At 41.9% G+C, this 22,736-nt stretch overlaps 1 protein-coding gene across 2 annotated transcripts; it reads right to left on the bottom strand.

Moving 5' to 3' along the window:
* Window positions 1–276: 276 nt before the first annotated feature.
* LOC139540347 (glucoside xylosyltransferase 1-like) lies at window positions 277–20,921 on the bottom strand. 2 transcript variants are annotated; one of them, XM_071344103.1, is made up of 8 exons: window positions 20,523–20,921; window positions 16,649–16,729; window positions 9,796–9,985; window positions 9,479–9,610; window positions 8,969–9,220; window positions 6,722–6,845; window positions 6,256–6,428; window positions 277–3,449 (listed from the first exon to the last, which is right to left on the bottom strand). In XM_071344103.1, exons 1-8 carry the CDS (start codon window positions 20,765–20,767, stop codon window positions 3,288–3,290), a joined length of 1,359 nt encoding a protein of 452 aa, XP_071200204.1. In that variant the 5' UTR covers window positions 20,768–20,921; the 3' UTR covers window positions 277–3,287. The 2 variants fall into 2 exon arrangements, with proteins under 2 accessions (XP_071200204.1, XP_071200205.1); XM_071344104.1 differs by lacking the exon at window positions 16,649–16,729 and having other exon boundaries at window positions 20,523–20,919.
* Between the last annotated feature and the right edge of the window lie 1,815 nt (window positions 20,922–22,736).

The following is a 22,736-nucleotide window of genomic DNA, read 5'->3' as shown; positions in this document are numbered from 1 at the left end:
TGATTGTAGCCAATACACATGACATCAACTTTGAGGTAGACTTAATTAACAAAAATACCATGTCTATACCATGATTACCATAGACCATATTCATAAATAATTATCTCCTTCCATTTCTCTTAGTCCGTTTGCAAAATCCCAAGACGACGACTACAAAAAGACTCTGCTTTCATGCTTAATTCCACCAACGCTGTTCTATCGATTGTAGCCTTTTATATATGAAACATTGCACATTGACTGTAGGTCAAGCAGCACAACCAAGTTCACAACAAGGTGTACTATTTACGTGTAATATTTATTATAAACAATATATGGTTATAACATCACAATGAACAAACTTGTTTCACCATAGATTTGATATACTCAATAAAACATTTCATACACTGTCAGATTTTAACATTGACATTTTAAGACATAATCCATGATTTGTACAATTAATAGTGCAAAATCTGTTTTTAGCATTAGTTAGAAATGGAGGGAAAAAGTGACAAAAATCCCTTAATACAGTTTGGTTGTGTTAAGTCAATGTACAATTGGAGAAAATGTATGTTATTTAAAATGTATTCAATACATATTAAAAAGGTATTTTCAGTTGATTGTATGTTTGCTTGTTTAGTACCTATTAAGTACCTATACGATCTATAAAATTCACGTGAATCCAAAAATATGAATGAAGTTATATTGAAGTACAGTACGTACTACTTTACAGATACAGCATAAACCTGGGGGATAAGTTCAATGCACAGAGCACAACAACCTATCGCATGTAAACTTGAGCTAAAACCAAACATTTTATGATTAAATCTCTTTAGTAAACCTTCATTCCTAATTCCACACAAATATTGATTAATGGTTATTATAGAATTCTATCTATATTTACATGGAGACTATGGACGTATTCTCGGATCATTTACTCAGTAGTTATAATCATTATTGAGTTATAATATGGCAGACATTAAAAGTGCATTCTGTTGATAGGTGTAATCTCATTTACAGTGCATTCGTAAAGTATTTCAGACCCCTTCCCCTTTTCGTCATTTTGTTACGTTACAGCCTTATTCTAAAATTTAATTAATAAATTTTTTCCCCTTCAATTTACACACAATACCCCATAATGACAAAGCGAAAACAGGTTTTTAGAAATGTGCACCATGTTTCCATTGATCATCCTCTCTGATGTTTCTACAACTTGATTGCAGCCCACCTGTGATAAATTCAATTGATTGGACATGATTTGGAAAGGCACACACCAGTCTATAAAAGGTCCCACAGTTGACAGTGCATGTCAGAGCAAAAACCAAGCCATGAGGTTGAAGGAATTGTCCGTAGAGCTCTGAGACAGGAGTGTGTCGAGAAACATCTGGGGAAGGGTACCAAAAAATGTCTGCAGCATTGAAGGTCCCCAAGTATACAACGGCCTCACACATTCTTAAATGGAAGAAGTGTGGAACCACCGAGACTCTTCCGGCCAAACTGAGCAATCGGGGGAGAAGGGCCTTGGTCAGGGAGGTGACCAAGAACCCGATGGTCACTCTGACAGAGCTCCAGAGTTCCTCTTCGGAGATGGTAGAAACTTCCAAAAGGATAACCATCTCCGCAGGATTCCACCAATCAGGCCAGAGTGGCCAGACGGAAGCCACTCCTCAGTAAAAAGCACATGACAGCCCACTTGGAGTTAGCCAAAAGGCACCTAAAGGACTCTCAGAGCATGAGAACCAAGATTCTGTGGTCTGATGAAACCAAGATTAAGCTCTTCAGCCTGACTCCCAAGCATCACATCTGGAGGAAACATGGCACCATCCCTACGGTGAAGCATGGTGGTGGCAGCATTATACTGTGGGGATGTTTTTCAGCGGCAGGGACTGGGAGACTGGTCAGGATCAAAGGAAAGATGAGCAGAGAAAAGTACAGAGAGATCACTGATGAAAACCTACTCCAGAGCGCTCAGGTCCTCAGACTGGGGCAAAGATTCACCTTCCAACAGGACAACGACCCTAAGCACACAGCCAAGACAACGTAGGTGTGGTTTTGGGACAAGTTTCTGAATGTTCTTGAGTGGCCCAGCCAGAGTCCGGACTTCAATCCGATCTAACATCTCTGGAGAGACCTGAAAATATCTGTGCAGTGATGCTCTCCCTTCCAACCTGACAGAGCTTGAGAGGATCTACAGAGAAGAATGGGAGAAACTCCCCAAATACAGGTGTGCCAAGCTTTTAGTGTCATACCCAAGAAGTCAAGGCTGTAATCGCTGCCAAAGGTGCTTCAAGAAAGTACTGAATAAAGGGTTTGAATACTTATGTAAATGTGATATTTCAGTTTTTGATTTTTTATAAATTTGCCAAAAAAATCTAAAAACCTGCTCTCTCATTATGGGGTATTGTGTGTAGATTGATGAGGGGGGAAAAAACAAATTAATCCACTTTAGAATAAGGCTGTAACGTAACAAAATGTGAAAATTAAAATAAAAAAAAATTCTATATCAATAACACCAATATTGATATCCTCAGATTCTAACCTCAAAACCCTTCCCTTTAGCATTTGTTACCAATCAAGTTTTGTACAAATGAAACTGCATTCATGGAATAGTTATGACAAGCTTTAACCGATGTGTTGTCATTCTTCATGACACTGCAGACGTATATTTAAATCTAATTCTAACATTTAAATCTAATTGATATGATATTAACATATACTTTAAATAAAATATATACTTTTTGATCATGCGGGGCATACAAAGAACCGTGATGGGCTCTCTTCCTTGAATACTTCTGAGGATTACAATGTGATTGTCAGACGTGACATTCTCATCACAGGTGAAAATCACACAGCAACACCGACTGTGAAGTGTACCATTTTTAGCAGTCAGATGATAGAAATGTCCAATTCTGTCGAGGGCAAAGAGATTTAATTTCAGTGCTTTCCCACACATTTTGACTGCAGTTATCTAACCTGATGATGATCACGTTAACAGGACGACTTTCTGAGGAACAACGGTTCCACAGGAAAACAGACAATGTATTACACTGATCATCTTCCCCATCGAAATTGTCTTTGGAGGAGTGTTGACGCACCGGTAGCTGTTGCCCATTTGTAAACAGATGACGGATTCATCCAACTTGGGCATGGTCGTTTGAGGAAAGAGTGTGGGCTAAATCCCGCCCGGGATCATATACACATGCCAGTAATGTATGCCCTCCCTGTACTCCTGGGGACATCGTTTAGAGGTGTGCCACAGAGTGTCAGTCAGCCATTGATGGTAGAGGAGAGTGGTAGTCTAGTGGTATACATCACCTTCCCTCTATGGTTTCCTGTTGAAGTACACCAATGCTCTGTTTTAACCTCTTAGTAAACATGTGGCTGGCTCTTCCACAGTAGGTGTGTTTGGTCTCCTGAAGATTTGCCTCCAGGGGGAGGAGTAGGAACTGGACTAGGTTGTCCCCAAATGTGTACTGTGGAGAAGAAAAGAAAGACATGTATATGATCACGTGTCAGTGCAGGAGTTTGGTCTAGCGGTAGCACTGCTGCGGTCAACTCTGGGCGACCACAAATTGCCCCAAAAGATCAGGCGTCGACCCTTGCTTCGGTTACTCTCACCACGGAACCTCCACCCCATCTCTCCCTCCGCTCTTAGGACACGGGGATTAATAAACTATGCAGCATTATGGAAAACTATGGACAAAGCACTCAAGAGTTGGCGGTTGTTTGGTTTAGTCATGCAAGTGCCACAACCCAACACAAATGTCCAAGACTCTCAGTCACTGCAGACCCAATCTCCTCAGTCATATCCATGAATAAAGAATCAAGCTTTTTTACATTCCGTGGCTGAGCCGCACTTTTACAGCAGGCACGGTAAAGAGGAAATTACCTTTTTACGAGGGCTCATTGGAACCCAGTTTGGCTAAGCATTAGGTCACTCAAAGGATGCACACACACTTGCTTTATCATCTATCATACACAACAGCAGGCCATAAAGCAGCATTAACTGTCTCCTATTGATTTTTATGTGGATGCTGTTGGGTGGTGATGGTGGTCTTCTTGGTGTGTGTGTGTGTGTGTGTGTGTGTTTATTGTTCACAACATCCCATCATTGTGTCTCAACATAGCATCATCAGCACTAACCTTTTTACAACTCTTCTGTGGGCTTGGCTCATATCAGTAATGGTGAGCCCGGGTTTATTGCCAAGCAGCCTCAGTGCAAGCTGGGATAGGTCGTCTAGGGAGAGACACTGACTGAGTTCTTTGTGTGCTGAGAACGAGAGTGTTCTCCAGAAATGCCTGCTACAGTATGGGCTTCAGGCCTGCTGTCCTCAAAGGACTGGGAGGGGAGGGAATGGGGGAGCAGGGAGAGAGGAAACTGGAAGAGGTGTAAAGGAAGAGAATGAAAGACAGAGCGGGCAGCAAAGGAAGACCTGGTAAGAGCTTCTTCCAAATGCTCAACAGACGGAACACAAGCCGTCGAAAGGCTGGTTAAACACTAAACACAGCTTCACTATAAGGAATACGGAGAAATAATTATCAACCTAAAGAGCACTATTGGCTTAAGTTTTAACACGCAGCATGTTTCACTATCAAACTATTTCCGTCTCAGTTGCTTGTGAGTGGACTCTGGGTTAAAATGCACCTGGGCATCCCCGCTGTAGGAGTGTGTGCTGTGTGTATGCTCTCTTGTGTGTGTGTGTGTTCATGTATTATTATAATCAATTAGAATCACATGGAGCTGATTTGCTGGTGTTTTTGCATTCTTCTATGTCATTTTGTTTTTGCTCAGAAAACTTTGGGGCTAAATACAAAAATCACCCATGGGCCGCCAGTTAGGGAACCCTGCTCTAAAAATTCCTGTACTAGGAGTGATCGGTGGGTGGACACAGGTCTGGGTAGTAGGTAGGTAGGGATTAGCCTGGCTTTGGGAGAGCGGAGGCCGAATTACAGAGAAGTTAAAGGGACTATCAATTTAGCATTTTCATCTGGATGGATGGAAGTCCAGAGTACTGAATAAAGGATTTGGCCCGGAGTGCCCTGATGATGTAATTGAGCAAATGTTAGAGGATAGCTTGTTGTATTAAAAGGTCCAAATGCAGCAGTTTTTATCTCAATATCAAATAATTTTTGGGTAACAATTAAAGTACCTTGCTGTGCTTCGTATTTTTGACCATTTTAATGAAAACAAACAAAAATAGCTTATTAGAAGCGATATCTCAAGCTAGAATTTTGCTAGGACTGTCTGCGAGTGGTTTGAGTGAAGACGAGCCGTTATTGACAGAGAGGTTCGGAACTATTTCTTATTGGTCTATTGGCTACAGCCTGGTGATGTCACCAGGCAGGCCAAAACTCTATCGCACCAAATCAGGATGAAATTTCAAACAGCTCTTACACAAAAAAGGCATTATTAACTTTCCCAATTTCACGGTAGTATTTCAACCTCAGTGTGGAAATGTCTATAAGACATAGGAAAATCATGTTTGAGTGCACTGGGCCTAGAGGACAGAAAGACAAGAGAGGAAATGTTAACTCCCACACTAAGGGTATTTGACAAACAGCCTGACTGATCTCAACGCTGTACGTTACAGGGAAGACATCCTCCTCCCTCATGTGGTACCCTTCCAGCAGGCTCATCCTGACATGACCCTCCAGCATGACGATGCCACCAGCCATACTGCTCGTGCTGTGCGTGATTTCCTGCAAGACAGGAATGTCAGTGTTCTGCCATGGCCAGCGAAGAGCCAGGATCTCAATCCCATTGAGCACATCTGGGGCCTGTTGGATCGGAGGGTGAGGGCTAGGGCCATTCCCCCCGGAAATGTCCGGGAACTACTTGTAGGTGCCTTGGTGGAAGAGTGGAGTAACATCTCACAGCAAGAACTGGCAAATCTGGTGTAGTCCATGAGGAGGAGATGCACTGCAGTACTTAATGCAGCTGGTGGCCACACCAGATAGTGACTGTTACTTTTGATTTTGACCCCCCTTTGTTCAGGGACACATTACTCCACTTCTGTTAGTCACATGTCTGTGGAACTTGTTCAGTTTACATCTGTCTCAGTTGTTGAATCTTGTTATGGTCATACAAATATTTGCACATGTTAAGTTTGCTGAAAATAAACGCAGTTGACAGGGAGATGACGTTTCCATTTTTGCTGAGTTTAGGTAAATGCATCAGGAAGCATATCCTCCCTCAGTTCTGATGTTCTTTACTTCAATATCCCCCCCCCCCCGCTTTTTGAATTCCCAGGTTACAGGCATAGTTGAGGATGTCGTTACCTTCTGGATGGCTTCATAGACGGCCCGGAACGCTGGCTGCTTGTCGTCATGGTAAACGCCTCGGTTTCCGTGGAGAATGAAGACGCCCTCTTGTTCGGCTTCGAGACAGTTGCTGCCGTAGATACAGTGGTCTGGACGGTAGTTCCATTGGCACGGGAACACATACAGGCTCTCTGCACAAGGAAATACAGGAGGCGAGAGAGTTAGCTGAGGATTTCTGTTACACCATTGCGTGAGTTGTATACTTACAGAAAACAGTTATTCCTCGAGACAAAGAAAATAGATTGTTTCAACAATAAAGCAACGTGTCTGTCTGGATCATGTTCACTTGAAATAAACGAAATAAAAAGATCAGAAACATGGAAGTACTATCTGAACCCGTTCAGTGTTCAGTAAGAAATGCAATTTTTTTTGGGGTTGCACAACGGTTTTTGAGGCGGTGGGACCTAATGAAGGTGAGTTTCACCTGGGTTATGATGGAATATGATGTTGAGCAGGTCCTGGTCTCCCCAGGTGATGTTGAGTTTATATTTCTGGAGAAGTGGCATCAGCAGCTCCACCCATTTGAGGGGGACTGACGTCATGTCATTCTGTTACGACAAGTCATAGTAAAGAAAGAAACAAAAATTTTAAATGACAGTGTGAACCACATTCATTCTTACGTGGGTAATGTGACACAATATAAATGGAAAACTAAAACAGCCAAACTCCTGACTGACACCAAACAATTAATAAATTGCTTCATCCTTTCTGTGTCTGAGGCATAGCGATATGTTTATTACAGTACACCAGCATTTTCCAAACTTGGTCCTCAGGACCCCAAGTGGTTTTGGTTCTTGCCTTAACCCTACACAGCTCATTCAAAGCTTGATGATTAGCTGACAGGGGTCCCAAAGACCAAGTTTGGGAAACCCTGCAGTACACCGTTGGTGAGCCACCGCTGGTGAGCTACGCAGAAGAATGGCAACAGTGACCTCCTCTGGTCAATACTGGGGGTGGAGAAGATTTACAGAAAATGCTGTAGCCAACATTACAAATTCAAGAACACAACTACGATAATTTACAAATGACAGTACCAGTCAAAAGTTTAGACACACCAACTCATTCAAGAGTTTATTTGTACTATTTTCTACATTGTAGAATAATAGCCAAGACATCAAAACTATGAAATAACACATGGAATCAGGTAGTAACCAAAAAAGTATTAAATACATTTTCAATTCTTCAAAGTAGCCACCCTCTGCCTTGATGACAGCTTTGCACACTCTTGGGATTCTCTCAACCAGCTTCACCTGGAATCAGTCTTGACGGAGTTCGCACATATGTTGAGCACTTGTAGGCTGCTTTTCCTCTGTGGTCCAACTCATCCCAAACCATCTCATTTAGGTTGAGGTCGGGTGATTGAGGAGGCCAGGTCATCTGATGCAATGCTCCATCACGCTCCTTCTTGGTCAAATAGCCCTTACACAGTCCGGAGGTGTGCTGGGTCATTGTCCTGTTGAAAAACAAATTATAGTCCCACTAAGCACAAACCAGATGGGATGGCGTATCACTGCAGAACGCTGTGGTAGCCATGCTGGTTAAATGTGGCTTGAATTCTAAATAAAAGCACTGACAGTGTCACCAGCAAAGCACCATCACACCTCCTTTTACGGTGGGAACCACACATGCGGAGATCATCCGTTCACCTACTCTGTGACACAGCGGTTGGAACCAAAACTCTCAAATTTGTACTCATCAGACCATCCACTGGTCTAAATGCCTATTGCTCGTGTTTCTTGGCCCAAGCAAGTCTCTTTTCCTTATTGGTGTCCTTTAGTAGTGGTTTCTTTGCAGAAATTCGACCATGAAGGCCTGATTCACACAGTCTCCTCTGAACAGTTGATGTTGAGATGTGTCTGTTACTTGAACTCTGTAAAGCATTTATTTTGTCTGCAATTTGCAGTCTGCAAGTCTGGTAGTCTGCAAGTCTGGTAACTCTAATGAACTTATCCTCTGCAGCAGAGGTAATTCTGGGTCTTCCTTTCCTGTGGCTGTCCTCATGAGAGCCAGTTTCATCATAGTGCTTGATGGTTTTTGCGACTGCACTTTTTTTAGTTGTTGAAATTTTCCAGATTGACTGACCTTCATGTCTTAAAGTAATGATGGATTGTCGTTTCGCTCTGCTTATTTGAGCTGTTCTTGGCATAATATGGACCAAATAGGGCCATCTTCTGTATACCACCCCTACCTTGTCACAACACAACTGATTGGCTCAAACGCATTAAGGAGGTATATCCACAAATAAACTTTTAAAAAGGCACACCTGTTAATTGAAATGCATTCCAGGTGACTACGTCATGAAGCTGGTTGAGAGAATGCCAAGAGTGTGTAAAGCTGTCATCAAGGCAAAGGGTGGCTACTTTGAAGAATCTGATTTGTTTAACACTTATTTGGTTACTACATGATTCCATGTGTTATTTAATAGTTTTGATATCTTCACTATTATTCTACAATGTAGAAAATAGTAAAAATAAAGAAATGTCTTAAATGAGTAGGTGTGTCCAAACTTTTGACTGCTACTGTACCTTCAACAGTTTGGCCTTTCTAGACTCAAAATGCTTTTAACAGAACATACAAAAAAATAAGCTGAGAAAGTTCAAGAGATCCTGACACCTCTTCTCAAGCATATACACCAACACACAAAGATGCTCATTCTCACTGACACAATCACCTTGAAGTATTTCTCTCTTATCCGGGTCATGTTCATGAGCATGACCCCAGAGTTGACCCCGGTCTTTCCATAGTAAGGGTGCCGTGCGAAGCGGTTGTACCAGGCGATGCGTGGCTCCTCGTGCTCAGGGGCCATGGCTGCCAGATGGGTGGAGTTGAAGAGGGAGAGCAGGGACCAGATCTCCTCTACAGGCTGAAGGAACAAGATATCGGTGTCCACGTACAGCAGAGAGTCTACGTCTTTTAGGATCAACTGGAGAGGAGACAAAAAGGTTAGAATGCCCAAGAACATAGTCAAACATTACACACATTACTCTGACAGCACGTCATGTGCCAGATTCCCTGACCCAGATTTCAATGGAGAATCTTCAATGAAAGTTGTTTAGGTCCAGGAATGGGCTTAATCTGGATCCAATATCTCATAAATAAATGTGTATTGTTCTCAGCAAGGGGGACACTGAACAGTTGTATTTTATTTTATGGCCAGTCTCATCAAACCCTGAGGACTCACCGGTAGGAAGAGCCTTTGAGAAGCACAGGGTTTGAAGAGTTTCTTCCACTCCTTGGCGTTCTCACTGGGGAAGGTGATGGGGTACGTGGTGTAGTTAAACCTGGTCTGGAAGACACTGGGCCACGAGTCCAGCTGAGGGAAAATACACAGGGAACAGACACAGGTGAACAGGTTTCGCTTTGACAGAGACAACCACACACCAGCACAGGTACAGATATCTAGCTTCTTTCATTCTAGTTCCATCCTCTTAACTGCTAGGGCCATGTCACTTAGTACCAATATTCATCCTGCCACTAATTCCTGTTCTCCACACTTACAGACTGTCCAAAGCTGCCATGCAGATGGTCCTCTGCGAAAATGTGAAAGTGTAGCGGTTTGGCGCCGAAGAGGAGAGCAGACTTTAACATGGTGAGAGTCTCCTCGAGTCTGGGACCACAGGCCACCACAGCCAGATGGATCCGCTCATCTCTGGTGGCCTCCTGGACGCTGCCGGAGGCTGGCTTCTCCCTGAGATAGTAAGAGAGTAAGAAAAGGGAGGAGAGCAGCATCTTAGGGCACCACTTGCACAGTCCCCGTCGTGGATTTAAAAGCATTGGATTGGGGGAAGTATTGGATGGTGGGAATTCCCAACATTGTTAAATTGACTCCAAGGCCATTGAATGTATTAAACTTTTGAGCTCTATGAACTTTATCCAACATGTTACTGGGCCCACCCATACTCTGGACCTGATTATTACCAAGGGGCTTTCTATTGACATATCCTCTACTGTTGAGGTTGCTTTATCCGATCGCCACTGTGGATTTGTTTACTACCTTGCTGCACATAGCACAGGGTAATACTGAACGCATCATTAAGAAACACTATCTTACCCCTGAAGTTGCTACAGATTTTATTGAGTGTATGAACAATACTCCATCACCTATTGTGCCTTCCTCTTGTGATGATTTAGTTGATAACTTTAACAGCAAATTAAAAGGGTGACCATTGACGTCATAGCGCCAGTAAAGTTGAAAAAGGGCCTCATCCAAACGGAGAGCCCCTTGGATGAGTGAGGAAACGAATCAATTAAAAAGAGAAATTGCAGAAAGGCAGAGCGGAACTTGAGAAAATCAAAGTTGCAGGTCCTTTATGATATCTCAAGAGAGAAACTTGGCATATTTAACAAGGCAATAAGAAATGCCAGACGAGCTCATTTTTCTAACTTGATCACTATTAAAAATCGGAATAATTTGAGAGTGCTCCTCGACCATTGACGGCCTGATAGGTTTGCCGGGGTACAATTTATGTGGACTTCCCTCATCTAAATGTGATGAGTTTGCAGCATATTTCAGAGATAAGATAAGAACCAACATTAGGCTGGGTATCATTCAAGCAAGACCTGATGAGAAGTTTGATGGTATGTGCCCTAGACTACCACGCAAAAGGCACTACGGATTTATTTTCCCTGGTTGACACAGACATGCTCAGGAAAGTGATATCACAACTTAAGCCTTGTAGCTGCCTTCTCGATCCTATCCCCACCACCTTCATCAAAACTATTTTTAATTGTATATCTGAAGAAGTGCAAGATATTGTTAAAATCACTCATTGTTCACAGGCACTTTCCCCACTGCACTAAAAACTGCTATGGTGAAACCCCTTCTGAAGAAAAGTAAAACTAGATTTTTTTGGGCAATCTCCAACCTTCCATTTTTAAGCAAAATTCTGGAGAAATAAAGCAAAATTCTGGAGAAATTGGTGTTCAAACAAAATATTTGTTTAAGTGGCAACATTTTTTACATTTCAAATCTGCTTTTTGTCCGCACCACATACGCAACTTTAACTAAGGCTGTCTTCGACACTGTTGACCATGATGTCCTTCTTGACAGACTGGAGAGGTGGGTTGGCCTCTCCGGTCCAGTTCTAAATTAGTTTAGGACCTATTTAACCGGTCGAGAGTTTGTCAAACTTTGGTGAACATAACTTCGATAAACTACATATTACATGTGGCATTCCACAAGGTTCGATTTTGGCTCCGGTACTGTTCAGTTTATATACATGTTACCTCTTGGCAGCGTTATCAGAAAGCACAGCATTGATTTTCACTGCTACGCAGACGATACACAACTTTCCATTTCTGTGTCCCCAGAGGATTTTAGCTCCACGGATAAATGAGACTGTATTGGGGATTTAAATACTTGGATGGCTCACAACTTCCTCCAGCTAAATCAAGACAAGACCGGGGTACGTGTTGTTCGAGCCAAAGCAATGAGAGAATCTAGCTGCAAATTTTAATTCACAAGCCATAAGAAGATAAAACAGCAGGCAAAAACACCTAGGTGTTGTTTTAGATTCTGAACAAAATTTTGAATAACACATCAGGAATGTGACCAAAATAGCTTTTTAACCGCCTAAGGAACTTTGCCAAGGTGCGGCCGTTTCTCTCTCAGGCCGACAGAGACTCATCCATGCTTTTATTACAAACAGGCTTGACTACTGTAATGCTCTCCTGTCTGGTCTACCCAGGAAAGCCATTGGTCAACTGCAAAACATACAGAATGCTGCAGCACGGGTACTGACATTACACTGGTTTTAAGGTCTCTGCACTGGCTGCCTGTGAGTTTTTGAATTAAGAGTCTTCTATTGGTTTTTAAATCAATCCACGATTGTGTACCCCAATACATGACATGCTTTTAAGTTATGTACCCAGCGAGTGCCTCAGGTCCTCTGGCACTGGTCTTTTAACTATCCCAAAGCCTAGAACCAAGAGGCATGGAGAGGCAGCCTTTAGGTATTATGCACCCAGCCTCTGGAATAGCCTGCCAGAGAACCTGAGGGAGGCTGAAACTGTAGACATATTTAAAACAGATCTTAAAAACAATTTTTTTTAGCTTTGCTTATCCTTAGGGTGATTTTTAGTTCTCTTATTTATTTAAAATCTTATGTTTGTTGTGTCGTAAATATTTCAGCTTTTATTTTTTTATTGTATTTTTTCTGTAAAGCACATTGCGTTGCATTCCATGTTGAAAATGTGCTGTATAAATAAAGCTTGATTTTTTAATGCTATCTTGCCAACTACTAAATGGTCACTGTTTGTCACCCCGTTGACCATAGGAGTTGGCATACTGAGACCAGGGCCCGGTTTCCCAAAAGCATCGTCCATCGTTAGAACCTTTGTAGGAGCATCGTTTAATCTCAACAACTCTGAAGCAATTATCAGTAGACAAAAAAGAATCACTAAAAACTGAGATCACCCAAGAATAAATATTAGATATTGTTAAAACATTTGCACAGAGAAAAGTACCAGGAATGGATGGCTTTACCATAGAATTCCATTCAAGAGCAAGTTTCAGTTTGCAAAAAAACCTAGATATAGATCTATCAATAATTGCTGTTGATGCCGAAAAGGCGTGACAAACTTGAATGTCCTTTTCTACTAAAAACTTTGGAAGCTTTCAACTTTCCAGATTAAATAATACATTTTATAAAAATATTGTATAAAATGTCCTAAAGCTAAAATATACACAAACAATATCTGATTAAATTGCTTTACAAAGGGGCACAAGACTGATGTCCCCTCACCCCCCTTCCTGTTTGCACTGGCAATTCTAAAAAAACAAAATAATGGCAATAGGAAAAATAACTCAAATCTACAGCGATCCTTTAAGTGGACCACAACAAATATTTAATACTTAGGATGATTAATGTGACAAATATATAAAGGTAACTTTATTATAAACTCAGCAAAAAAAGAAATGTCTCTTTTTCAAGACCCTGTCTTTCAAAGATAATTCGTAAAAATCCAAATAACTTACTTCACAGATCTTCATTGTAAAGGGTTTAAACACTTTCCCATGCTTGCTCAATGAACAATTAATGAACATGCACCTGTGGAACAGTCATTAAGACACTAACAGCTTACAGACGGTAGCCAATTAAGGTCACAGTTATGAAAACTTTGGACACTAAAGAGGCCTTTCTACTGACTCTGAAAAACATCAAAAGAAAGATGCCCAGGGTCCCTGCTCATCTGCGTGAACGCACCTTAGGCATGCTGCAAGGAGGCATGAGGACTACAGATGTGGCCAGGGCAATAAATTGCAATGTCCATACTGTGAGACGCCTAAGACAGCACTACAGGGAGACAGGACGGACAGCTGATCGTCCTCGCAGTGGCACACCACGTGTAACAACACCTGCACTGGATCGGTACATCCGAACATCACCTGCGGGACAGGTACAGGATGGCAACAACAACTGCCCGAGTTACAACAGGAACGCACAATCCCTCCATCAGTGCTCAGACTTTCCACAATAGGCTGAGAGAGGCTGGACTGAGGACTTGTAGGCCTGTTTTAAGGCAGGTCCTCACCAGACATCACCGGCAACAACGTCACCTATGGGCACAAACCCACCGTCGCTGGACCAGACAGAACTGGCAAAAAGTGCTCTTCACTGACAGGTCACGGTTTTGTCTCACCAGGGGTGATGGTCGGATTCGCGTTTATCGTCGAAGGAATGAGCGTTACACCGAGGCCTGTACTCTGGAGTGGGATCGATTTGGAGGTGGAGGGCCCGTCGTGGTCTGGGGCGGTGTGTCACAGCATCATCGGATTGAGCTTGTTGTCATTGCAGGCAATCTCAAAACTGTGTGTTTACAGGGAAGACATCCTTCTCCCTCATGTGGTACCCTTCCTACAGGCTCATCCTGACATGACCCTCCAGCATGACAATGCCACCAGCCATACTGCTCGTTCTGTACATGATTTCCTGCAAGACAGGAATGTCAGTGTTCTGCCATGGCCAGCAAAGAGCCCGGATCTCAATAACATTGAGCACATCTGGGACCTGTTCGATCGGAAGGTGAGGGCTAGGGCCATTCCCCCCAGAAATGTCCGGGAACTACTTGCAGGTGCCTTGGTGGAAGAGTGGTGTAACATCTCACAGCAAGAACTGGCAAATCTGGTGCAGTCTATGAGGAGGAGATGCACTGCAGTACTTAATGCAGCTGGTGGCCACACCAGATACTGACTGTTACTTTTGATTTTGACCCCCCCCCCCTTTGTTCAGGGACACATTATTCAATTTCTGTTAGTCACCTGTCTGTGGAACTTGTTCAGTTTATGTCTCAGTTGTTGAATCTTATGGTCATACAAATATTTACACATGTTAAATTTGTTGAAAATAAACGCAGTTGACAGTGAGAGGACGTTTCTTTTTTTGCTGCATTTATTACTCAACAATATGAAAGAAGATTTAATTCAATTGAATAATCTTCCCATAAATCTTACAGGTAGAATAAACCTCTTTAGAATGGCATGACTGACAAATCCAAATCCAATACCAATTACCCCACCGAAGACATTCTAAAAAAATAAAATTAAAAGTATACTCGGTCTTAGACAAATAAAAAATGCTGCACATATTCCGAAGTCTGAAGTGGTTTCTACACTTGACACTTACAATGCGACTTCTGCTATCTGACTTCTGCTTCTGCTATCAGAATACGAAGATCATATCAGCATATGCATAGCATAGCAGCATACCACCCTGCATACCACTGCTGGCTTGCTTCTGAAGCTAAGCAGGGTTGGTCCTGGTCAGTCCCTGGATGGGAGACCAGGTGCTGCTGGAAGTGGTGTTGGAGGGCCAGTAGGAGGCACTCTTTCCTCTGGTCTAAACAAAGATCCCAATGCCCCAGGGCAGTGATTGGGGACACTGCTCTGTGTAGGGTGCCGTCTTTCGGATGGGACGTTAAACGGGTGTCCTGACTCTCTGAGGTCATTAAAGATCCCATGGCACTTATCGTAAGAGTAGGGGTGTTAACCCCGGTGTCCTGGCTAAATTCCCAATCTGGCCCTCAACCATCACGGTCACCTAATAATCCCCAGTTTACAATTGGCTCATTCATCCCCCTCCTCTCCCCTGTAACTATTCCCCAGGTCGTTGCTGCAAATGAGAACGTGTTCTCAGTCAACTTACCTGGTAAAATAACGGTAATTTTTTTTTAAAAAATTTAAAAAAAAATATTGAAAACACGGGTCTAGACGCACAAAAATCGTTTCGTGGACTGATTGTGTTTAGATCTGGATGGCCAGATTTCTCCTGTCTGGACGCAAATCAGGCTACCTACCGAAAGCGCATACAGTGGGTGACGTTGGGGGACATACGTTCCTAGCGTGTGAGGAAAGTGTTTGCTGGCCTCATAAATGCTAGCCAGCTAGCTAATGCTAACCCAGTTACAATCCCTTTACCATCGCTTGCTAGCATGCTGGCTAGCTACAGAGGTTAGCTGGCTAGTTTGCCACAGTAGTTTCCTACAGCCATCAGTTGTTGTGTTATCATATTTTGCCTATTACACCATTTGTTGAATGCATTCTAGGCATTTGAATATGGTGCGGGAAAAAGGAATCTGGACACGGTAGACATTTAAATGTAGGTGTCGATGCATGACGCGCTCAGAATTCCATGTTCAGACCTCTATGATCAGAATACTAAAGCTGCATGAACTGTCAAGTTCACGGCCTGAAGGTAGTTTTAACCTTCCAGACTTGGAATTGTATCAACTCGCTACCCAGGGCTTTTATTTGCGACATACGTGCATTCGGGAAGTATTCAGACCCCTTACAGCTTTATTATAAAATGGATTAAAAAAATCTTAAGCAATTTACACACAATAACCCATAATGACAAAGCGAAAAAAAAAAAAAAAATACACCTTTATTTACATACGTTTTCAGACCCTTTGCTATGACTATGAGACTCGAAACGGAGCTCAGGTGCATCCTATTTCCATTGATAATCATTGAGATGTTTCTACAACTTGATTGGAGAACACCTGTGATAAATTCAATTAACTAGCAAGCTAGATTGTTGCTTTATAAAGGCCAAAGAAAGCTAGAAATCATTTTTAAGAATTTCTCAAGCATTTAAATGGCTAGACAAATATGGCTAACGTAGCCATCTAGACAGGACAACGTTGCTAACGTAGCAACATTATCCTGGCTAGATGGCTACGTTAGCAACATTATCCTGGCTAGATGGCTAACTAGCTAACCATGAGCTAGCTAGCTAACAGGCATTTTCCGTTTAAAAAACTTGCTCAAGACAGTTAACAGAATTGTCAATTTAAACAATTGACTAATTACTACATTTAGCTAACATTAGATAGTTAATCCAGAGATTCTTACCTTTGCCTCGATTTGGCAGTCTCTTCCAGATCATCATAGCCCTGGTGAGTGATGTGAAGCTTGAGACAGGCATTTGTAGTTCTGTATGATAGCCACATTAGCATTTCAATTTTGGAGGGTAAATACAGGCAAATATATTTATTTTTAAAAAATCACATTGTCAGAGAGATTTACACGGTTTTCAAAACATCACGCCAGGGTAAGACGAAACACAGCCCTTATCTGAAGTGTTTCTAAAATCCACAATGGATCAAATGTATGGTGGGCATTTTTTTGGGAACCATTTCTGTGTTTGACCGCTAGGTTTCATGGGTATTATGACTACACTACAAGGCCAGGTTTCCCGATAACAATGGAATTTACACATGTTTTAATGATGCATCGTAAAAACAACGGCCGAAAATGACACACCCGTTTCCCAAAACACCATGCTGTGCACTCGATACAAAGTGAAACTTAACTGTCGTTACAGGAGCTGTCACGTGTTGAAAATGACTCCAGAATATAGCCTATTATGTATTCATGTTTTTGTATTAGTATGTTTGACATGTATTCTGTTTTCTCCTGCTATTTTGTATGCAATGTTTGATTTAGTAAATTATGTATTTCTTTAGTGTGCAAACTGTGCGCACGAATGAATAAATAAAGCCAAATTCAATCGCTCGTTCCCTCGTTGCTATAGAAAATATCCAAAGTGACCTAAAAATTAAATATGACAATGGTTTTAGCAATTGCTGAACAAATCATTGTAGTCTAACGGCAGGCAGGAAATGGGCTTCAAGTAGGCCTACAGATATTCTACAATTAAACATTAAGTACCAAGACAAGCAACATTGGCATAGACCTAATATGGTAACGTTTAGGTTATTGGTTAGGCTACAGTGAAATTTGTGAGCTTTTAGATAGTTGTAGCCTATAGGCCTAATATATATAAATATTGAAGCAGCTCAGATGTAGTGTAATCGCTTAATGCTAGAGTTTAGGGTCACTTAGAATTGTCTTTGTTTTTGAATGAAAAGCTAATAACATCAAATTGATCAGAAATACTGTGTAGACATAGTTAATGTTGTAAATGACTATTGTAGCTGGAAATGGTTATTTAAAAAAAAAAAAAATGGAATATCTACATAGCCATTATCAGCAATCACTCCTGTGTTCCAATAGCACGTTGTGTTAGCTAATCCAAGTTTATAATTTTAAAAGGCTAATTGATCATTAGAAAACCCTTTCGCAAATATGTTTGAACAGGTGAAAACTGTTGTTCTAATTAAAGAAGCAATAAAACTGGCCTTCAGACTATTTGAGTATCTGGGAGCATCAACATTTGTGGGTTCAATTACAGGCTCAAAATGGCCAGAAACAAAGACCTTTCTTCTGAAACTCAGTCTATTCTTGTTCTGAGAAATTGCCAAGAAAATGAAGATCTCGTACAACGCTGTGTACTACTCCGTTCACAGAACAGTGCAAACTGGCTCTAACCAGAATAGAAAGAGTGGGGTGCACAACTGAGCAAGAGGACAAGTACATTAGTGTCTCTAGTTTGAGAAACAGACGCCTCACATGTCCTCAACTGGCAGATACGTGAAATAGTACCCGCAAAAGACCAGTCTCAACATCAACAGTGAAGAGGCGACTCGGGGATGCTGGCCATCTTGGCAGAGTTCCTCTGTCCAGTGTCTGTTCTTTTGCTAATTTTAATCTTTTTTTTGGCCAGTCTGAGATATGACTTTTTCTTTGCAACTCTGCCTAGAAGGCTAGCATCCCGGAGTCGCCTCTTCACTGTTGACGTTGAGACTGGTGTTTTGCGGGTACTATTTAAGGAAGCTGCCAGTTGAGGACTTGTGAGGCGTCTGTTTCTCAAACTCTAAACTAATGTACTTGTCCTCTTGCTCAGTTGTGCACCGGGGCCTCCCACTCCTCTTTTCTAACTATGCCTTAAGATGCTTTTGGGAAACCGGGTCGAGGTTGCAGTGGTGTGTATTCATGGACGTAAAGGGAAGCCAGGATTCCCCAAAACATTTCCCAAGAAAAAAACAATTCATCTTTCAAATGTGTTTCATAACTTTCCTTTAATTCGCAAGAGGCTGAATGTATCTCACCGGAGAAAGCGTCAGAGCGAGCGAAACAGTGCCCCTCTGTCTCTGTTTGTGTAGCCCATCTATCTGATGCTGTCTGGTCAAAAAGAGTAGGACAGTGTTGCAGCATGTAGGTTTAAATGCAAGGGAAGCCAGCGAACATTTGATACATTTTTTTTTTTTTTAAGCATAAAATAGTCAATCAGCGTTGAGCTAAACTGTGTGTGCTTAACTGTGAATGTTGTCGAGGGAAGCCAGTTTGGATTTGGCTTCACACCAATCCCATCGAGAGCAAAATGTTATTTACAGAAAAAACTAGAATTTTTGCATCTCGTTGTGTTGTTGTCCTCCGGTGTCTAGCTAGCTAAAATAGGCCCTTTCCTAAACTAGCTGGCTCATTGTTGCCCATGAAATGAAGTTAGGCTACCTGGATAAAATGCTTGCTCGCTAGCCTATAGCAACAAAAACTAAAAGCGTACTGTATGACGAAGTCATATACTGTTTAGTCAACAAGAAAGAGGAAGGCATTGGCGTTTCTCATGATTCCCACGAGCAACTGCAGCCCCTCATGAGTTTTGAATATTTGTAGCCAAAATGTTTTTCTACTTGCACAAACACACACACAAATCAGAACCATAGACAGCCAAATCATATTTAGCTTACATTGATTGGACTACATTATTTTTGGTATCTTTTAATTTTAGACTAAGCATCGGTGATTTGATGATGTTGAAACGGTGCACCACCTGTTTTCTTTGCGACTTGCAGTTACTCTTCGTGTTTCTAACTCAACAGTTGTTTAGTAGTCCAAAAATGTTGCAAACATTAACTTCCTGTAGGTAACCTAACTGTTTGTTACATGCAATATGGTTTATGGACTTCACCGGACAGAGTTTGCTCACCGGTTTTGTTATGAAACAACATTTATTCTGCCACCGTCTTCTTATTGTCTCGACCTTAGGCCTATATATCACGGTGTCAAGGCATATGAACTAACAGGTTATAGAGCAAACACCACAACCAGGTTGTAACATGGCTTTTTTTCTGGCTTGGCTTCCCCAGTGATTTTACCCACGCACAGCTACTGCCAGATTTTAAAATGAGTAAAGTGGCCACTGTCTGCCTTTCAAGGGGTTGCCCCAGCCATGCATACATGGGTCCCAATAATCAGTTCATTCCACAAACATCAGGAGGCAGTTTACAATAGGGATTCCAGTAAGAACACTGACAATGCCTTACACAAGACAGAACAACAAGTTGAATGCCTTTTGGTTCCATGGTGATTGAATCCTGATAGGGGTAGATTAGAGAGTTACTTTGTTATCTAGCAAACTGCTTGAGTTTCTCTAATATTTGTAGAAATAGATAACTAGTTAGGTAAGTACCCATCTTCTTGAACTAAGCAGGACATCTCTTGATAGGTAACGTTAGCTCACATGGGGGGAAAAAATCAACAAATTGCAATGTGGATAATTGTGAATTAGCAGGTTAATGGATTTAAAGCAGGCAATGATTATCAACATCCTCACCATGGCATTACGACTTTGGTAACCCATTGTTAGTTAACCCACTGGCTCATTGATCTGTGGTTGTACATCGTCATCCTTATGGTACGGGGCAATGTTTTATCTGTAAAGTCAACAGATTAGCTGGTTAGCTAACGTTAGCTAGTAATCCTGCTAGCGAAGAGTTGTGGCTAGTGTTTTACAAGTGTGGCTAGCTTTAGCGTGTTAGCTAGTGACTTGGCTGACTTCCGTAGCCAACTAACTACCTAGTTAGCTAATAAATTGTTATTTTACCTGGTCCTGTCATCTTCTTGATGGTCGAAAAGGCTCGCCACTCCACCTTTCCTGACTATGTGCCCAGTGTCTTGGGCCCCAAATCGGGGTTGCCTGCCACTGGATTGTTTTGTTCTTCTGTCGGTCCATCCGTCTTCGTATTGCGACTCAAAAGACGAGGCTACCGGTAGTTGATTAAAAACATACAGCACCGAAAAGACAGCAAAGACCATGCACAGTAGAAGTGCATGAAGATAACATCGCATTTTGTGAATAAAAAAAATGCACTTAACCGTACTACCGTAACATTCTTTCAGATATGGATTTACATTGACTAACTAGCGTTGTGTTTACGTCAACTTTGAGCTCCACCTTCTGTCAAGAAACCAAAGCACAGGGGTGTATTCATTACGTCTTGCAAAGGAAATCGTTTACAGTTTAAGAACCAAATGGAAGCAAACAGAGCAAACGGGACGAAACGGAGGGACTTACCTACATTTGTCCAATAGAAACTGTCGTCTTCGTTGTAACACGTTTTCGGTTTGGAGTAAACCGTTTCTATAGCAAACGTTTTGCAACAGAGAAAACGTTTTGCTACAGAATTAGCGTAATGAATACACCCCTAATTACTGTTCCAGATATTATTTCATGCACTACACGGTCAAAAGTATGTGGACTCCGGCTCATAGAACATCTCATTCCAAAATCACGGGCATGAATATGGAATTGGTCCCCCCTTTGCTCCAAGAACAGCCTTCACTCTTTTTGGAAGGCTTTCCACTACATGTTGGAACATTGCTGTCGGGATGTTTAGCCACAAGAGCATTAGTGTGGTCGAGCATTGATGTTGGGCGATTTGGCCCGACACGCAGTCTGTGTTCCAATTCATCCCAAAGTTGTTGCCACGAAGTTGGAAGCACAGAATCATCTAGAATGTCATTGTATGCTGTAGCATTAAGATTTCCCTGCACTGGAGCTAAGGGGCCTAGCCCGAACCATGAAAAACAGCCCCAGACCACAATTCCTCCTCCACCAATCTTTATAGTTGGCACTATGCAGTCGGGCAGGTAGCATTCTCCTGGCATCCGCCAAACCTAGATTTGTCCGTCAGACTGCCAGATGGTGAAGCATGATTCATCACTCCAGAAAACGTGTTTCTACTGCTCCAGAGTCCCATGGCGGCGAGCTTTACACAACTCCACCCGATGCTTGGCATTGAGGATGGTGATCTTAGGCTTGTGTGTGGCTGCTCGGACATGGAAACCCATGTCTTGAAGCTCCCAACATACAGTTCTTGTGCTGACTTTGCTTCCAGAGGCAGTTTGGACTCAGTGAGTGTTGCAACCCAAGGACAGTCAATTTTTTTACACTTCAGCACTCGGTGGCCCCGTTCTGTGAGCTTGTGTGGCACACCTCTTTGTTGTGAGCAGTTGTTGCTCCTAGACATTTCCACTTCACAATAGCAGCACTTACAGTTGACCAGGGCAGCTCTAGCAGGGCAGACATTTTACGAACTGACTTATCGGAAAGGTGTCATCCTATAATGTTTTTGCCACGATAAAAGTCACTTAGCTCTTCAGTACGGGCCATTCTACTGCCAATGTTTGTCTATGGAGATTGCATGGCTGTGTGCTCAACTTTATACATGTGGCTGAAATAGCCGAGTCCACTCATTTGAAGGGGTGTCCAAATACACATACTTTTGGCCATACTTTTTTTTGTGTATCTGGGTGTCTGGAAAGCACCCATTGGCTTGCAGGACAAGTTGAACTATGATCAAATAGCTTCCTACTAGATACTAGCTAGCTAAATACCTTAGTAATTAGATATGAAGGAAAGAGATTAGGAAATATTAGCCTTACAAACATCTGCAATACAATACCGCCTCATGTATACATACCAGTGTACACGTTTCTAACAGACACAAACAAAAATAAAGACCTATTTATTATACACTGCTCAAAAAAATAAAGGGAACACTAAAATAACACATCCTAGATCTGAATGAATGAAATATTCTTATTAAATACTTTTTTCTTTACATAGTTGAATGTGCTGACAACAAAATCACACACAAATTATCAATGGAAATCAAATTTATCAACCCATGGAGGTCTGGATTTGGAGTCACACTCAAAATTAAAGTGGAAAACCACACTACAGGCTGATCCAACTTTGATGTAATGTCCTTAAAACAAGTCAAAATGAGGCTCAGTAGTGTGTGTGGCCTCCACG

This window comes from Salvelinus alpinus, chromosome 15, assembly GCF_045679555.1.
Source record: "Salvelinus alpinus chromosome 15, SLU_Salpinus.1, whole genome shotgun sequence".
In the NCBI taxonomy this organism is placed as follows: Eukaryota; Metazoa; Chordata; class Actinopteri; order Salmoniformes; family Salmonidae; genus Salvelinus; species Salvelinus alpinus.
The sequence above is the reverse complement of the archived record's forward strand: the minus strand, read 5'-3'. Positions and strand labels throughout refer to the sequence as shown.